General features: G+C 47.8%; 1 protein-coding gene across 3 annotated transcripts in view; it reads left to right on the plus strand.

Moving 5' to 3' along the window:
• Window positions 1–16,633, plus strand: part of ctnna2 (catenin (cadherin-associated protein), alpha 2) — a 1,236,619-nt gene that overhangs the window by 66,102 nt on the left and 1,153,884 nt on the right. For all 3 annotated transcript variants that reach the window (XM_072576926.1, XM_072576917.1, XM_072576908.1), the window contains one exon: window positions 523–630. In XM_072576926.1, coding sequence (XP_072433027.1) covers window positions 529–630 — 102 coding nt within the window. In that variant the 5' untranslated portion in view covers window positions 523–528. The remainder of the gene's footprint in view (window positions 1–522; window positions 631–16,633) is intronic.

The following is a 16,633-nucleotide window of genomic DNA, read 5'->3' on the forward strand; positions in this document are numbered from 1 at the left end:
TCTTGTTGAAACTTTAAGAACTTAAGGTGGATAGGGTTAATACCAGAAAGATGTTTCTTGGAGGGGAAGACTAAAACTGGGGGACTTTGAAGAGTAAATGGTTTCCCTTCTGAGACAGAATTGATGGGAAACTCTCTCTAAGGGTCATTAGAGTATGGAATTCTTTTTCCCCTGAAAGCAATCAAGGCTGGGTTTGTAAATTTTTTTCAAGGTTGAGTTAAAGTTTTGATGTAGGGAATTGAGCGTTGTGTGCAGACGGGAAAATAGAACTGAGACCACAACAAGATCATCTCTAATCATGTTGAATGGTGGAACAGGCTTGATGGGCAAAATGACCCACTGCTGCTGCTCAGTCTTGTGTTTTGATGTTCTTTTCCTTGGTATCTAGTAGTTTCCGGATAACTCTTTGCTCCTTTTGCCCTTTGATTGTGTTGTTAATCAAATTTTGTGTCGATCTCATTTTTGAACATATTTTGAAATGATATTTTATCTCTATTCAAAATGTCAAATTTACTGTTTCAGCCAAACATGACAACTGCGACTTCACCTATTCTGCTTAAGTGGGATCCCAAAAGCCTCGAAATACGTACTGTGACAGTGGAACGATTACTGGAACCATTGGTCACGCAGGTAAGAGAATCTAAATTGGATTTAATGACTCAATCCCTGAGTCAGAAGAGCTAATTAAGTTGATTTTTGTCACAAAATTTAATTGTGTGAATTGTCTGACTTAATTATGCCCTTGGCTCAAATATGCATGAGCTGAATTCATTGGTGTTGGATGAGAGCGACTGCTTGTTGGGAGAAGACAGAGGATAGTAGTGGAGGATTGCTTTTCAGACTGGAGGCCTGTGACCAGTGGGGTGCCACAAGGGGCAGCATTTGGCAATAAGGAGCTCCTGGAAAATGGAAGTCTGTGTGAAATGACAGATGAAGAACGATGGGTGGGAACCTCCACTGGCTGCTGTCATACCAAGTGCAAAGGAAGCTTATAGTGGTCTATTAGGTTAATTATCTCAGGCTCAGGAGTAATCCTATTCCTCCGGGCAGTGTCATGGGTTCATTGATCTTCAGTGGTTTTATAAATGATGTTGTCCCCACCATAATTGCTGCCGATTTCAGAAGTTCACTTCCCACTTGTAACTCATTACTCATTACAACTAGTCTGTGCCTGCATGCATACAGCAAGGTGTAGGTTTCTAGAACCTTACATTAATGTCATCTAAGTCAATTACAATGATTGCCTGACCTGATGGAGCGAATCAAAAGGTTTACTAGTCCTGACTAGTTAAAGAACCATTCCTGGTACCATTATATTTTTACACATTTATTGTAAAACCTGTGGTTTTCAGTTGATTGACTTTAAGATACAGGTAGTTGTCCTATAACGCGTTGGTTGTGTTCCCACGTGAGGTTCTGTTGTAGAAAATTGCACAATGGAAGTAATGGGGCTTATGGGGAAAAACAGAGCTAGTGACTCTAGCGAAACCGTCCATTTCTGGTCAGTTACAGAAATATTCCCGGCTCCATGTGGGCAGTTTATCTAGAACCCGGCGCTCTGTCTTTAAAGTCTGTGGAACCTCCGGACGTTTATTTTGGTGTGAGTAAAATCTTTGAGGGGTTGGCTGAAGGGCTGGGATGCTCTGAACAGCTGGAGGTTTTGGTTTCAGAGAGAATGAGGGGCCGCGACACTCCGATTCCCCCCCCCCCCCGCCTTTCAGGTAGAGACTGGGTGAACTTGGATCAGACATAACTTGGGGGGTGGGAAGAGATTAGGGTTGCCTGTGGTCCGTCCTTGCTTTCATGCCTCACCGGCAAACACACCTACACCCTCTGTCTTGTAAGGTTGCTGTGTGTTGAAGCATCAGATAACCAGCAACTGGCTTCTGCGTAACAACAAGCCCTGCTTAGTCTCCAACATCGTGGACATCGCTGCATTGGCACCTTCTTCCCTCCACCCGTTTCCTACTACCTCCTTCCTCTGTCCTGTCCGTTTGTCTCCCACCCACCCCTCTTTCTCCCCCCCCCCCCCCCTCTTTCTCCCCCCCACCCACCCCTCTTTCTTTCTCCCCCCCACCCCTCTTTCTTTCTCCCCCCCACCCCTCTTTCTTTCTCCCCCCCACCCCTCTTTCTCCCTCCCCCCCACCCCTCTTTCTCCCTCCCCCAACCCCTCTTTCTCCCCTTCTCCGTCTCCCCTGCTATGTGTCTCTCTGTCTTCCTCTCTCTACGTCTCGTGCTCCTCCCCATTGTTTCGTGCTCTCCTACTGTCTTTCGCCCTCTCATGTGCCCCTCGCACCCTTCTCTCTTGGGTGTGTGACCCTCCCTCTGTCTCGCACGCCCCCTCTTTCGCTGTCTTGCACCCACCTACTCTCTTGCGTGTCCCCCCCTTGTGAGCCTGCACTCTCTTACATCTCCCCCGCGCCCCCCCCCCAGCGGCTGTCTGTCTCTCTCTCTCATGCATGCCTCCCTCGCACACCCCATCTCTCTCTTGTGCCCCGCCCCTCTGTCGCTTGTGCCCCCTCATGCACCCCCCACCTTGCGCGCCTCCCTATCTCTGTCTCTCTCGCATATCCCTCCCCTTCGCCCTCTCGCATATCCCTCCCCTTCTCCCTCTCGCTCACCCACATCCCTCTCCTTCTCCCTCCCGCTCACCCACCCTCTCATGCGCGCACACAGTTCTCTCTCCTTTTCTTCTTTCTCCTCTCTCTCCTATCCCTCTCTCTCTTACGTGTGTCCTTTCTTCTGCTCTCTTCCCCTCTATCTCTCTTCCCCTCTATCTCTCTTCCCCTCTATCTCTCTTCCCCTCTATCTCTCTTCCCCTCTATCTCTCTTCCCCTCTATCTCTCTTCCCCTCTATCTCTCTTCCCCTCTATCTCTCTTCCCCTCTATCTCTCTTCCCCTCTATCTCTCTTCCCCTCTATCTCTCTTCCCCTCTATCTCTCTTCCCCTCTATCTCTCTTCCCCTCTATCTCTCTTCCCCTCTATCTCTCTTCCCCTCTATCTCTCTTCCCCTCTATCTCTCTTCCCCTCTATCTCTCTTCCCCTCTATCTCTCTTCCCCTCTATCTCTCTTCCCCTCTATCTCTCTTCCCCTCTATCTCTCTTCCCCTCTATCTCTCTTCCCCTCTATCTCTCTTCCCCTCTATCTCTCTTCCCCTCTATCTCTCTTCCCCTCTATCTCTCTTCCCCTCTATCTCTCTTCCCCTCTATCTCTCTTCCCCTCTATCTCTCTTCCCCTCTATCTCTCTTCCCCTCTATCTCTCTTCCCCTCTATCTCTCTTCCCCTCTATCTCTCTTCCCCTCTATCTCTCTTCCCCTCTATCTCTCTTCCCCTCTATCTCTCTTCCCCTCTATCTCTCTTCCCCTCTATCTCTCTTCCCCTCTATCTCTCTTCCCCTCTATCTCTCTTCCCCTCTATCTCTCTTCCCCTCTATCTCTCTTCCCCTCTATCTCTCTTCCCCTCTATCTCTCTTCCCCTCTATCTCTCTTCCCCTCTATCTCTCTTCCCCTCTATCTCTCTTCCCCTCTATCTCTCTTCCCCTCTATCTCTCTTCCCCTCTATCTCTCTTCCCCTCTATCTCTCTTCCCCTCTATCTCTCTTCCCCTCTATCTCTCTTCCCCTCTATCTCTCTTCCCCTCTATCTCTCTTCCCCTCTATCTCTCTTCCCCTCTATCTCTCTTCCCCTCTATCTCTCTTCCCCTCTATCTCTCTTCCCCTCTATCTCTCTTCCCCTCTATCTCTCTTCCCCTCTATCTCTCTTCCCCTCTATCTCTCTTCCCCTCTATCTCTCTTCCCCTCTATCTCTCTTCCCCTCTATCTCTCTTCCCCTCTATCTCTCTTCCCCTCTATCTCTCTTCCCCTCTATCTCTCTTCCCCTCTATCTCTCTTCCCCTCTATCTCTCTTCCCCTCTATCTCTCTTCCCCTCTATCTCTCTTCCCCTCTATCTCTCTTCCCCTCTATCTCTCTTCCCCTCTATCTCTCTTCCCCTCTATCTCTCTTCCCCTCTATCTCTCTTCCCCTCTATCTCTCTTCCCCTCTATCTCTCTTCCCCTCTATCTCTCTTCCCCTCTATCTCTCTTCCCCTCTATCTCTCTTCCCCTCTATCTCTCTTCCCCTCTATCTCTCTTCCCCTCTATCTCTCTTCCCCTCTATCTCTCTTCCCCTCTATCTCTCTTCCCCTCTATCTCTCTTCCCCTCTATCTCTCTTCCCCTCTATCTCTCTTCCCCTCTATCTCTCTTCCCCTCTATCTCTCTTCCCCTCTATCTCTCTTCCCCTCTATCTCTCTTCCCCTCTATCTCTCTTCCCCTCTATCTCTCTTCCCCTCTATCTCTCTTCCCCTCTATCTCTCTTCCCCTCTATCTCTCTTCCCCTCTATCTCTCTTCCCCTCTATCTCTCTTCCCCTCTATCTCTCTTCCCCTCTATCTCTCTTCCCCTCTATCTCTCTTCCCCTCTATCTCTCTTCCCCTCTATCTCTCTTCTTTTCCCTCTCCTTTTTCTCTTTCTCCTCACCCACTCACCCTCCTCTCTCATGCTCGCACTTCTTCCTCACTGTCGCTCTCGTGCGCGCTCTCTTCCCCTCTCTCTCTCACTCTCTCTCTCACTCTCTCTCTCGCGCTGCCCTCTTGCGCGCGCGCACACCCTCTCGCGAGCTCGCTCTTTTTCTCTCGTGCATGCTCTCCCTCTCTTCCACACCCCTCCCTCTTCCAGCCCTTCTCTCCGTCTCTTCTCCCCGTCTCTCCCCCCTTCTCTCCCTCTCCTCCCTCCCTTTCTCTCACTCATTCCCCCTTTTTGTCTCTCTGCCCCCTTTTTTCTCTCTCTCCACCCCGTCTCTCTCCCTCCCTCCACCCCGTCTCTCTCCCTCCCTCCACCCCGTCTCTCTCCCTCCCTCCCCCCGTCTCTCTTTCTCCCTCCCTCCACCCCGTCTCTCTCCCTCCCTCCCCCCGTCTCTCTTTCTGCCTCCCTCCCCCCGTCTCTCTGCCTCCCTCCCCCCGTCTCTCTGCCTCCCTCCCCCCGTCTCTCTGCCTCCCTCCCCCCGTCTCTCTGCCTCCCCGTCCTCCCCGTCTCTCTGCCTCCCCGTCCTCCCCGTCTCTCTGCCTCCCCGTCCTCCCCGTCTCTCTGCCTCCCCGTCCTCCCCGTCTCTCTGCCTCCCCGTCCTCCCCGTCTCTCTGCCTCCCCGTCCTCCCCGTCTCTCTGCCTCCCCGTCCTCCCCGTCTCTCTGCCTCCCCGTCCTCCCCGTCTCTCTGCCTCCCCGTCCTCCCCGTCTCTCTGCCTCCCCGTCCTCCCCGTCTCTCTGCCTCCCCGTCCTCCCCGTCTCTCTGCCTCCCCGTCCTCCCCGTCTCTCTGCCTCCCCGTCCTCCCCGTCTCTCTGCCTCCCCGTCCTCCCCGTCTCTCTGCCTCCCCGTCCTCCCCGTCTCTCTGCCTCCCCGTCCTCCCCGTCTCTCTGCCTCCCCGTCCTCCCCGTCTCTCTGCCTCCCCGTCCTCCCCGTCTCTCTGCCTCCCCGTCCTCCCCGTCTCTCTGCCTCCCCGTCCTCCCCGTCTCTCTGCCTCCCCGTCCTCCCCGTCTCTCTGCCTCCCCGTCCTCCCCGTCTCTCTGCCTCCCCGTCCTCCCCGTCTCTCTGCCTCCCCGTCCTCCCCGTCTCTCTGCCTCCCCGTCCTCCCCGTCTCTCTGCCTCCCCGTCCTCCCCGTCTCTCTGCCTCCCCGTCCTCCCCGTCTCTCTGCCTCCCCGTCCTCCCCGTCTCTCTGCCTCCCCGTCCTCCCCGTCTCTCTGCCTCCCCGTCCTCCCCGTCTCTCTGCCTCCCCGTCCTCCCCGTCTCTCTGCCTCCCCGTCCTCCCCGTCTCTCTGCCTCCCCGTCCTCCCCGTCTCTCTGCCTCCCCGTCCTCCCCGTCTCTCTGCCTCCCCGTCCTCCCCGTCTCTCTGCCTCCCCGTCCTCCCCGTCTCTCTGCCTCCCCGTCCTCCCCGTCTCTCTGCCTCCCCGTCCTCCCCGTCTCTCTGCCTCCCCGTCCTCCCCGTCTCTCTGCCTCCCCGTCCTCCCCGTCTCTCTGCCTCCCCGTCCTCCCCGTCTCTCTGCCTCCCCGTCCTCCCCGTCTCTCTGCCTCCCCGTCCTCCCCGTCTCTCTGCCTCCCCGTCCTCCCCGTCTCTCTGCCTCCCCGTCCTCCCCGTCTCTCTGCCTCCCCGTCCTCCCCGTCTCTCTGCCTCCCCGTCCTCCCCGTCTCTCTGCCTCCCCGTCCTCCCCGTCTCTCTGCCTCCCCGTCCTCCCCGTCTCTCTGCCTCCCCGTCCTCCCCGTCTCTCTGCCTCCCCGTCCTCCCCGTCTCTCTGCCTCCCCGTCCTCCCCGTCTCTCTGCCTCCCCGTCCTCCCCGTCTCTCTGCCTCCCCGTCCTCCCCGTCTCTCTGCCTCCCCGTCCTCCCCGTCTCTCTGCCTCCCCGTCCTCCCCGTCTCTCTGCCTCCCCGTCCTCCCCGTCTCTCTGCCTCCCCGTCCTCCCCGTCTCTCTGCCTCCCCGTCCTCCCCGTCTCTCTGCCTCCCCGTCCTCCCCGTCTCTCTGCCTCCCCGTCCTCCCCGTCTCTCTGCCTCCCCGTCCTCCCCGTCTCTCTGCCTCCCCGTCCTCCCCGTCTCTCTGCCTCCCCGTCCTCCCCGTCTCTCTGCCTCCCCGTCTCTCTGCCTCCCCGTCCTCCCCGTCTCTCTGCCTCCCCGTCTCTCTGCCTCCCCGTCTCTCTGCCTCCCCGTCCTCCCCGTCTCTCTGCCTCCCCCGTCTCTCTGCCTCCCCGTCTCTCTGCCTCCCCGTCCTCCCCGTCTCCCTCTCTCTTCCCTCCCCCCCCTCCCCCCTCCAGCCCCCCCCTCCCCCCTCCAGCCCCCCCCCCCCCCCTCCAGCCCCCCCCCCTCCTCCCCCCTCTCGCCCCCCTCTCCCCCCTCTCCCCGTCTCCTCTCTCTCCCTCTCTCTCTCTCCCACCCTCCCCCTCCCTCCCTCCCTCCCCCGTCTCTCTCCCTCCCTCCCCCGTCTCCCTCCCTCCCTCCCTCCCCCGTCTCTCTCCCTCCCTCCCTCCCTCCCCCGTCTCCCTCCCTCCCTCCCTCCCCCGTCTCCCTCCCTCCCTCCCTCCCCCGTCTCCCTCCCTCCCTCCCCCGCCTCCCTCCCTCCCTCCCCCCGTCTCCCTCCCTCCCTCCCCCCGTCTCCCTCCCTCCCCCGTCTCCCTCCCTCCCTCCCCCCGTCTCCCTCCCCCCTCCCCCGTCTCCCTCCCCCTCCCCTCCCCCCCCCTCCTCTCCCCTCCCCCCCCTCCCCTCCCCTCCCCCCCCTCTCCCCTCTCCCCCCCCTCCCCTCTCCCCTCCCCCCCCCCCCCTCCTCCTTCCCCCCCCCCCCCCTCCTCCCTTCTTCCCCCCCCCCCCCCCCCCCCACCCCTTTCCCTTTTAAAAGGGGACATGAGATAGCTTTCGCAAATAGCGTTAAGGAGAATCCAAAGAGATTCTACAAATCGCAAAGGAAAAAAGAGTGATGAGGGAGAGAATAGGGCTCCTTAAAAATCAGCAAGGCTGCTTGTGTGGAACTGCAAGAGATGGGGGAGATACTAAACAAGTATTTTGTATCAGTGTTTACTGCGTGGAAGGATATTGAAGCTAGAGCACTTGAGGAAATGAATAGCAATATCTTGAAATCTGTCTATCAAAGAGTAGGTGATGTTGTATGTCTTAAAATGCATAAAAGTGGATAAATCCTCAGGACCTGATCAGGCGTATCCTTGAATTTTGTGGAAAGTGATTGCGAGGCCCATTGCTGAGATACTTGTATCATCAATAGCCACGGGTGAGGTGTTGGAAGACTTAGAGGCTGGCTAAAATGGTGCCCAGATGATCACAAAGACCAACACCCCCCCCCCCCCTCATCTATAGAACCCATCTACCAGACCCACTGTCAGGGAAAGGCCGCCAACATTTTCAAAGATCCATCCCACCTGGCAATGCTTTTCGACAACCTCTACCATTTGGGGAGAAGGTACAGAAGCCTGAACACGTCCACCAGCCGGTTTCAAAACAGTTTCTACCCTACTCTTGTTAGAAGACTGAATGGACTCTCAAACTCTTCACATTCGTCTGTATCTTTTTTTTTGCTGCTGTTTACCTACTATTTACTTATCTATGCTATTTAACTCTGTGATCTGCCTGTATTGCTCGCAAGACAAAGCTTTTCACTGTGCCTTGGCATATGTGACAATCAATTAGAATCGAAAGGTGGGAAAAAAAGCTTTGGAGGCTGAGGGGTGACCTTTATGACGTGCATGGTTGGAGTGAATAGCCATGGTCTTTCCTCAGGATAAGGGAGTCCAAAACTAGAGGGCATAGGGTTAAGGTGAGAGGGGAAAGATTTAAAAGGGATTTGAGGGGAACCTTTTCACGCAGAGGGTAGCGGAGTATGGAACGAGCTGCTAGAGGAAGTTGTGGAGATGGGTACAATTATAACATTTTAAAAGGTACTTGGATGGGTATATGAATAGCAAGGGTTTAGAGGGATACTGGCCAAATGATAGCAAATGCGACTAGATTAATTTTGGGATATTTGGTCGGTGCGGATGAGTTGGACCGAAGGGTCTGTTCCCATTGTTTATGACGCTCCCTTGTTAATTCTTTGGTTATCTTTTGATTTGTTTTAACTTTTCTAATCCGCTGTCTTACCACTAATAGTTGCCACATTATGTGGTTTTTCAATCTGATGTTATCCTTATCTTCCCTGGTTAATTACAGTTGGTTTATTTCCTTACCAGAATCAGCTTCCTTACTAGAATATATGTTTGCTGTGAGCAATGAACTATTTCCTGTTCTCCACCATGATTTCACCAGCCTTGTTATCGAAGGGTCCTGTGTTAACATTGGGCTTTTTTTGGTTTAATAATTTCAAAAGCGTTGTTGTCCACCAACTTTGAAGTTTACTCTCCAGGTTTATTTTCTCCCTAATTATTATTTTTTGGTTATCTTTCATTGGTTTTTACAAAAATACTTTCCCAATCCTCTGGCTTAATACTGATGTTTACCATGTTGTATTTTCTTGTTTCCATTTGATACTATCCTTAAATTCTTTGGTTAACCATAGACTTCAAAGAAGGGGACAAACTATGCTCACCAGGATATATCTTGGCTGTGAACCATGAAGTTTTTCCCTAAATATCTGCCATTTCTTCTTCTTCAATCTTTGCTGCTAAACTCCTTTTCTGAGTTTGTACCAACCAGCTCTGCCCTCAGTCCTTTGTAATTATCCTTATTTAAGTTTAAATCCATGTTTCTGTCTCCAAACTGAATGCTAAATTCTGCCATGTTATGGTTATTGTTTCCAAGGGGATCTTTTACTTTGATATAATAAATCTGCCTCATCATATATCACCTGATTCAAAATAAGCTAATTCCTGGTTGGATCCACACCTTCCTGACAGCACTGATTAATTCTCTATCCAATGATGCTATAACCCCACCATTTTCATCCCTTTGTCTCTCCTGCCTGAAGAATGTCTTTCTCTGCTCTTAAAATGTTGTCCGATTCCTAAAAGTATGCCAATCTAGTTAGAACGCTCCCTAACAATATGAGCGATTCTCTCTGCAAGGATATTTATCCTGGTCCTGTTCAGATGTAGGCTGTCTGGCTTGTACAATTCTCAGGTTCTATAAATCTGACTTACCAATCTGCAGTTTTTCTGCTACTTGGAGAATTGAGCAATTTCACTATTTCTAAGCTCACTTGTACTGGGATTGGGAGTAATTGAGAGACTATCTCCTACCTAGCTCCCTCGTATTTGCATTCAGGACCTCACTCCACTCCCATCCAAATCATCTGTAGCCACAACCTCTGGTTGATTCCTATTCCCCAGAAGAATGTCTTGCAGTCACTATTTAACATTAATGCCCTGGTGAGATGCAGTCTTACTAGGTAAAGATCACCAAAATGCCTGTCTGATACCCTGAATCCTCCTATCACTTTTTTTTTCATTCAATTACGGGGTGAGGGCCTCTAGCTTTTCTTGCCCATCCCTGATTGGACAGAGGGTGGTTAACAGTCAACTACATTACTGTGTGTCTGGAGTCACACATAGGCCAGATCAGGTAAGGATGGCAGTTTCCTTCCCTAAAGGACATTAGTGAAACAGACAATCTTTCCAACAATCGACAATGGATTCATGGTCATTAGCTGACCTAGCCTGAGTACCCCCTTTGTCGCTGTCAATTTTAGAACCATAGAAATGTACAACAGGTCATGTGGTCAATATTGTAAAACAAAGAACTGTAGATGCTGGAGATTTGAAGTAAATATAAACTGAAATTTCAGGAGAAGCTCAGCAGTTCTGACAGCACCTGTGAAGTAAAACAGTAAACATTTTGAGTCCAGTGACCTTCAGAACTGTTCTTGAAGAACCCAATGTGTTTTTAGGACAATAATTGCATAGGTGCCTTTAGACTAGGTTAGCCTCTGGGTTACTAGTCCAGTGACATTACCTCTATGACACTACCTCTTTCTAGGGGTAATAGTTCTTTCTGGGCACTATCCATGTCCCTCGTAATGCTATAATCCTCAATTAAATGTATGTCATGCATTGATATATATTGAGTTCTGATTAATCCCAGTGGAAGTAGACTTTCAATCAGGAAATTCCCCATTGTCCTACACTTTCCCTTAGCCAACCAAATTTGGTTGCAACTTAACAATTTTCCTTGGATTCTGTCGGCTCTCAGGTCAAATTGGCCAGTCTAATTGTAAGGTCTAAGTTGTGCTTTAATTCTCCTCAAATAAAGGGAACAAGCACAGTAAAGATTAAAACTTGGTTAGTAGTCCCGAATATTGTGGAGGTCTGAGAGAAGAAGGTAGAGAGTGACTTAATTGTGACACATAAGGTAATCAGAGGCTGAGATAGGGTGGGCAATGAGAGCCTATTTCCTCAGATGATGATGGCTAACATGAGGGGGCGTAGCTTTAAATTGAGGGGTGATAGATATAGGGCAGATGTCAGAGGTAGTTTTTTTTTTACTCAGTGCACGGAATCCACTACTGACAACAGTGGTATACTCACCAACTTTAAGGGCATTTAAGGGGTCATTGGATAAACGTATTATTGAGTACAGTAGTTGGGAGCTCATGTTGCGGCTGTACAGGACATTGGTTAGGCCACTGTTGGAATATTGCGTGCAATTCTCGTCTCCTTCCTATGGGAAAGATGTTGTGAAACTTGAAAGGGTTCAGGAAAGATTTACAAGGATGTTGCCAGGGTTGGAGGATTGGAGCTATAGGGAGAGGCTGAAAAGGCAGGGGCTGTTTTCCCTGGAGCATCTGAGGCTAAGGGGTGACCTTATAGACATTTATGAAATTATGAAGGGCATGGATAGGATAAATAAGCAAAATCTTTTCCATGGGGTCAGGGAGTCCAGAACTAGAATGCGTAGGTTTAGGGTGAGAGGGGAAAGATATAAAAGAGACCTGAGGGGCACCGTTTTCACACAGAGGGTGGTACGTGTATTGAATGAGCTGCCAGACGAAGTGGTGGAGGCTGGGTAGAATTGCAATATTTAAGAGGCATTTGGATGGGTATATGAATAGGAAGGGTTTGGAGGGACATGGGCTGGGTGCTGGCAGGTGGGACTAGATTGGGTTGGGATATCTGGTCGGCATGGACGGATTGGACTGAAGGATCTGTTTCCATGCTGTACATCTCTGATACTCTGACTCCATATGGATGAAATTGGAATAGTGTAGGATAGATAGGCTTCAGATTGGTTCCACAGTCCGGTGCAACATTGAGGGCTGAAGGGCCTGTACTGCATGGCAATGTTCTAAGTTCTGCAGATCTCTCATTGATGTACCTTTTCACTAAACACTATATGGTGATGGAGTTAGTGAGACAGAAGGCACTGAAACAATATGTTATAGGCTACAGTGTATAGTCGCAAGAATGTACTTTTTCTTTTCCTAGAATTATAAATGTTATTTCTACTTCAGAATCCAATGTTTAATTCCATCTGTTAGAGTAAACTATTTAAGTACAGGTGGTTCTGGGATAATGTGTTTTTCGGCAGCGCAATTTGGGGGTTATAACATCACTTAAGAATTAGGGAACGGTATTTTGCAGAACATTTACTTTCATTGGCAATATTGCAATTCCAGTGGGCATTGGTTCACATGCTTCGTTCTGTGCATGTATCGAAGTGCGTGCCGAAATCTCCGCTGTTCTGTATATGTGCAATGTTGGTGCGAGTCTTCGCTGTTCTGCGCATGCATCGAGGTCTGTATGCCGTTATGTGCATACACAGTGTCAGCGTTGAAGTCTCTGTGCCGTTCTGCGCGTACACAGTGAGAGCTCCAGTCTTCATGCCCTTCTGTGAATGCACTCATGTCAGAGCTGCTTTCTTTGGGAGATACTGTGCACAGAGCAGCTTTTGTACATTTTAAAAAATGTATTATGTAAAATTTCAACTTTAATTCAGGCCGTTCTGTACTTTGCATTAGACTTTTGGGTGATTTTTGAGTGATCGGGAGTGATTTTTTTTTGCTGGTCTGCCCCTAATCTCTCTTTTCCCATAGGCCCAATTATGTGCAAAGTGATTTTGTGTTAAGGGAGGTTTTGCTGGAACATAACTACCGTGTTATAGGAGAACTACCTGTATGATATCTATTGTTAGAACCTTCACTGATTTTTCATTTTGTAAACTTGCTTTTATCAATTTCAGTTTGAGGGTGTGAATTGAGAACTCTGACTTGAAAATGACCTTTTGAACTGAGGGCAGCAGCTTGTCTTTAAAGGAAAGAAGAATAGACAAGATATTTGTTTGAGAGACTAAGCCGAAAAGTTAATTGCATGGTGATATTTGATCAAAAGATTCTACAGATGCTTTGACATCAGGGGAGTACAATATACTTTAGCAGAGAGTACATGTTGTCATTTAACAAGGTCAGGAAGAGACCTGCTCCAGCAGATGACAAATATTGACTGGTAACTGGGATCTCCTGGGGAGAGACCAAAGTTTTGAACTGGACTTTGGACTGTTTTCTAGAATGTGTTTGGCTGTTATGTTACAGCATGGATATTTGCAAGTTCCCTGCCTAACCTCCAATTATCTGCTGTTGGAAGTTAAGAGAATAGAACCTAAGGGTAAGAATTACTGGCTTCCTCTGAGGGAATTGAAAGGGTGGCTGTATTTGACATCTTCAGAATGTCAAGAAACAATTATCTTTGCCTGTTGAACATGAAAACCACTTAATTTCAAATCTGGCCAGATTACTTTCCTTTCATTTTAGTTATCCCTCAACCGTGCATGTTTAAGTAAATGTTAAAATCATATTTTAATGAAATAATACAATAAATTTACCACTAAGGGGTTTCTAAGTTTGCTGAGTTAAACTACTGTATTAAGACAGGTGCTGAATGTCTTCATCATCATTACTTTCAGCTGCAGTTCTGCATGCAGGATTACAACAAAAGAAAATATTTAGTGCAGAAGTGGATGGCTGAGGTTCACTGGCCTCAGACTGTTTCTTGAGTTGGCTTAAAAAAAGAATCTATTTTCTGCTGCTTTGCCATCTTCATTCATGAATAAGCTGTTCATAGGGTGCCAGATAAGACTTTATGCCATGAACTGCTATCCTGCTGCGTTCTGCATTGTAATCATCTTCTAAGAGCTACAACTGCTTCTCAACTTCTCTCAGGATAGAAGACAAAAGAAGTGGAAAGTTCTCATGGTGTTGCATCCTGGACTTCGTCTTCATCTTGAGCTTCAATTGCCCCCACAGCAACAAGTTGTTATCGATCAGTCTCCGCTGCTTCAAGTCCAACTTGCTTTACAAGAACAAGACAATTTTATTTGATTGCTGGAAGCTCCTCTGATGGTTCAATGCCTTTAAAAACGTGAAGAAAATCTGAGAGAAGCTTCTGCCAAACTGCATGCAAGCAGTCCTTACTGACATCACCCCAGGCCTCTACAATGGTGTGAATAGCATCCTTAATATTAAAGCCAACCCCTCAGTAGCTGCACCTTTAAATAGTAAGCTTTAAAAACTGCTGTTGCACCTTGGTCCATGGGTTGAATGAGCAAAGTTGTGTTCAGACATGAAGTAGCACTGAGATTAGATTACTTACAGCGTGGAAACAGGCCCTTCGGCCCAACAAGTCCACACCGACCCACCGAAGCGCGCACACCCACCCACACCCATACCCATACCTACATTTAACCTGCACCTAACACTATGGGCAATTTAGCATAGCCAATTCACCTAACCTGCACATTTTTGGACTGTGGGAGGAAACCGGAGCACCCAGAGGAAACCCACGCAGACACGGGGAGAATGTGTGGAGTTTGCACAGTCAGTCACCTGAGGCGGGAAATGAACCCAGGTCTCTGGTGCTGTGAGGCAGCAGTGCTAACCACTGTGCCGCCCACTGTTTTCTGAAAACTCACCAGTGGCTTGGTGTATTGTCCAGAATGAGAATCTTGAAATCCAAATCCTTTCTGCTTAAGAATTGCATTAACAAATTTGTTAAAGAAAGTACTGCATCATTAATACTCTTATTTAAAAAAATGTGCATTGGCATCTGCCTATGAATATGTTCTGTGACTGAGCAGCATGGTAAGCAAAGAGCAAAAATAAACTTGCACTCTGTCAAGCCAGGTTTCACTCTGGGACCTGATTTATCAGATATTACCAATAACTGGGATTTTTAACAAGATTAAACTGATATAAATGTAAGTTTGGATTCTTGAAATTCTCAATTAAATGCATGAGTTTGTCTTAGTTTTTTTTGGAAAGCTGACTACAAACAGAATGATATCCATAATTGAGGGGAAATCAGGTAGAGCTTCTAGGGGAACTTAAAACCCCTCCTACTCAGGAATTGGAGGAGAAGTTTGCAGACTCAGACTGAAAATAAAAGTCAGCATTGAAAAGTTACTCTGGAGTTTCACACTTGCTTCTCTCTAAAGTGCAGACAAATTCTTAAGGAGTTTAAAGTAATGAAATTATTGCATAATGAAGCAGAGATGCTGCCATGTCTTCCTCTAATATTTGTTATATTAGAGATTCCAGAGATATTCTTGTTTCCAGGACAATTTTAATATGTTTAAAACAGTTAAAAGCTCAATCAGTTGAGTGGTTTGATTTCCAACCACATGATTTTTCATTTGCATTCATTATTTACATGAGGATCAATACTTAGTGTAAGAGGTTCAAGGTTTGGTAGAAGAGTGTAAGAGGAGAATGATAAGAGTCAGAAAATGAGAAAGCAACTTAAAGTGAAATTGTACAGTGACTACAGATGTTTTTATTGTATTACTATGCTGTACTCACTAACTGAGAAATCATTTTACTTTGAAACAGCATTTCAAATGCTGAACCAACTAATAGCTGAACTTTCAGTATCATTTAATATGGCTCAGTTGATTTGATTCCTACTAATTTGTTTCTGTATTTGATAAAACTAATGTTAAGTTTGATTGATTCAGAAATAAGTGGCCAGATATTCTAACCTGAAGCCCAGCAACTACTATTTTGACTCAGCTGACATACAATAAAAACATGTTCTAAACAATGTGAAGTTTCTCCATTACTAGACTGTAATCGTTTACTGCTCAATCCATGTTCCTGGAATTGATTTCTTTTCTCAATGAAATTGTGTTGGAGGTTAAATGATGAAGCTTTTCTATGGAAGGAGATATTATTTGCCTTTTAAAGAAGGTAGAATTCAGCATTTATAATTCATCTAGTAATTGAATTGCCAAAAACTTTGGTTAATTATTTTTATTCACAACCTTTTCAGATAGTTTAATTCTGTTTGTAAATACCGGTGTTTCTTCAAATAAGACATTTGACAAAACACTTTTGCTATTTACCATTTAAAGCATTTATGTGCATAAATCATGTGCAGGTTGTGGGAGAAAGGCAGATTGTTATTTTGATAGGAAGAGCCAATCCTTTCAAGTGGAAAAAACAAAGTGCATCACAGCTATTAATGGAATCGATTTGGAAAGTTGCATGGTCAGGTCAATAGTTATTAGGGCAGGGATTTAGAATAGGTCAGTAGTTCCGAATCATTTCAGTACTAAAGCACACAAAGAATTGTTTGTTTCAATTTTATTCAGCTGAATTGATTGCTCACAAAACATTACACTTGCATTAACTACAGTTGTGCCCTATTAGGGTGCAATATAGTTCCCACAACAAGCTTTTTGAAAAAAAGACCATAAGCAGTATTGTTTCAAATCCACTGCCAAAATAACCAGTTTGACAGAGCACAAACATAATCTGCTCAACTCAAATTATTTATAACTCTACATGAACAATGGATCAGACCAAACACAATATTGAGTAAGTTGCAATTTATAGGGTTAGTGGGGAACTGGGCCTGCTAGTGTGCAGAGCCTTTTGATCAGGGGAAGAGTTGATGAGAGGTCCACCTGCAAATCTTGCTCCACTGACAAGTGCTCCCTCCTGTTACTTCTTATATCCACCACTCTTGACATTGCTAGCTTGCAAAGGTATGTTGTCACAAATAGAACGACTACACAGCATTAGCCTGCTCTGAATCATTGGCTGACAGATACATAAATAGCCAATACACAAGACACTTCTCTAAACTTTGCTGTGTATATTCCTCTTTTAAGATGTGCTTTTATGATGA

Source organism: Chiloscyllium punctatum, chromosome 1, assembly GCF_047496795.1.
Source record: "Chiloscyllium punctatum isolate Juve2018m chromosome 1, sChiPun1.3, whole genome shotgun sequence".
In the NCBI taxonomy this organism is placed as follows: domain Eukaryota; kingdom Metazoa; phylum Chordata; class Chondrichthyes; order Orectolobiformes; family Hemiscylliidae; genus Chiloscyllium; species Chiloscyllium punctatum.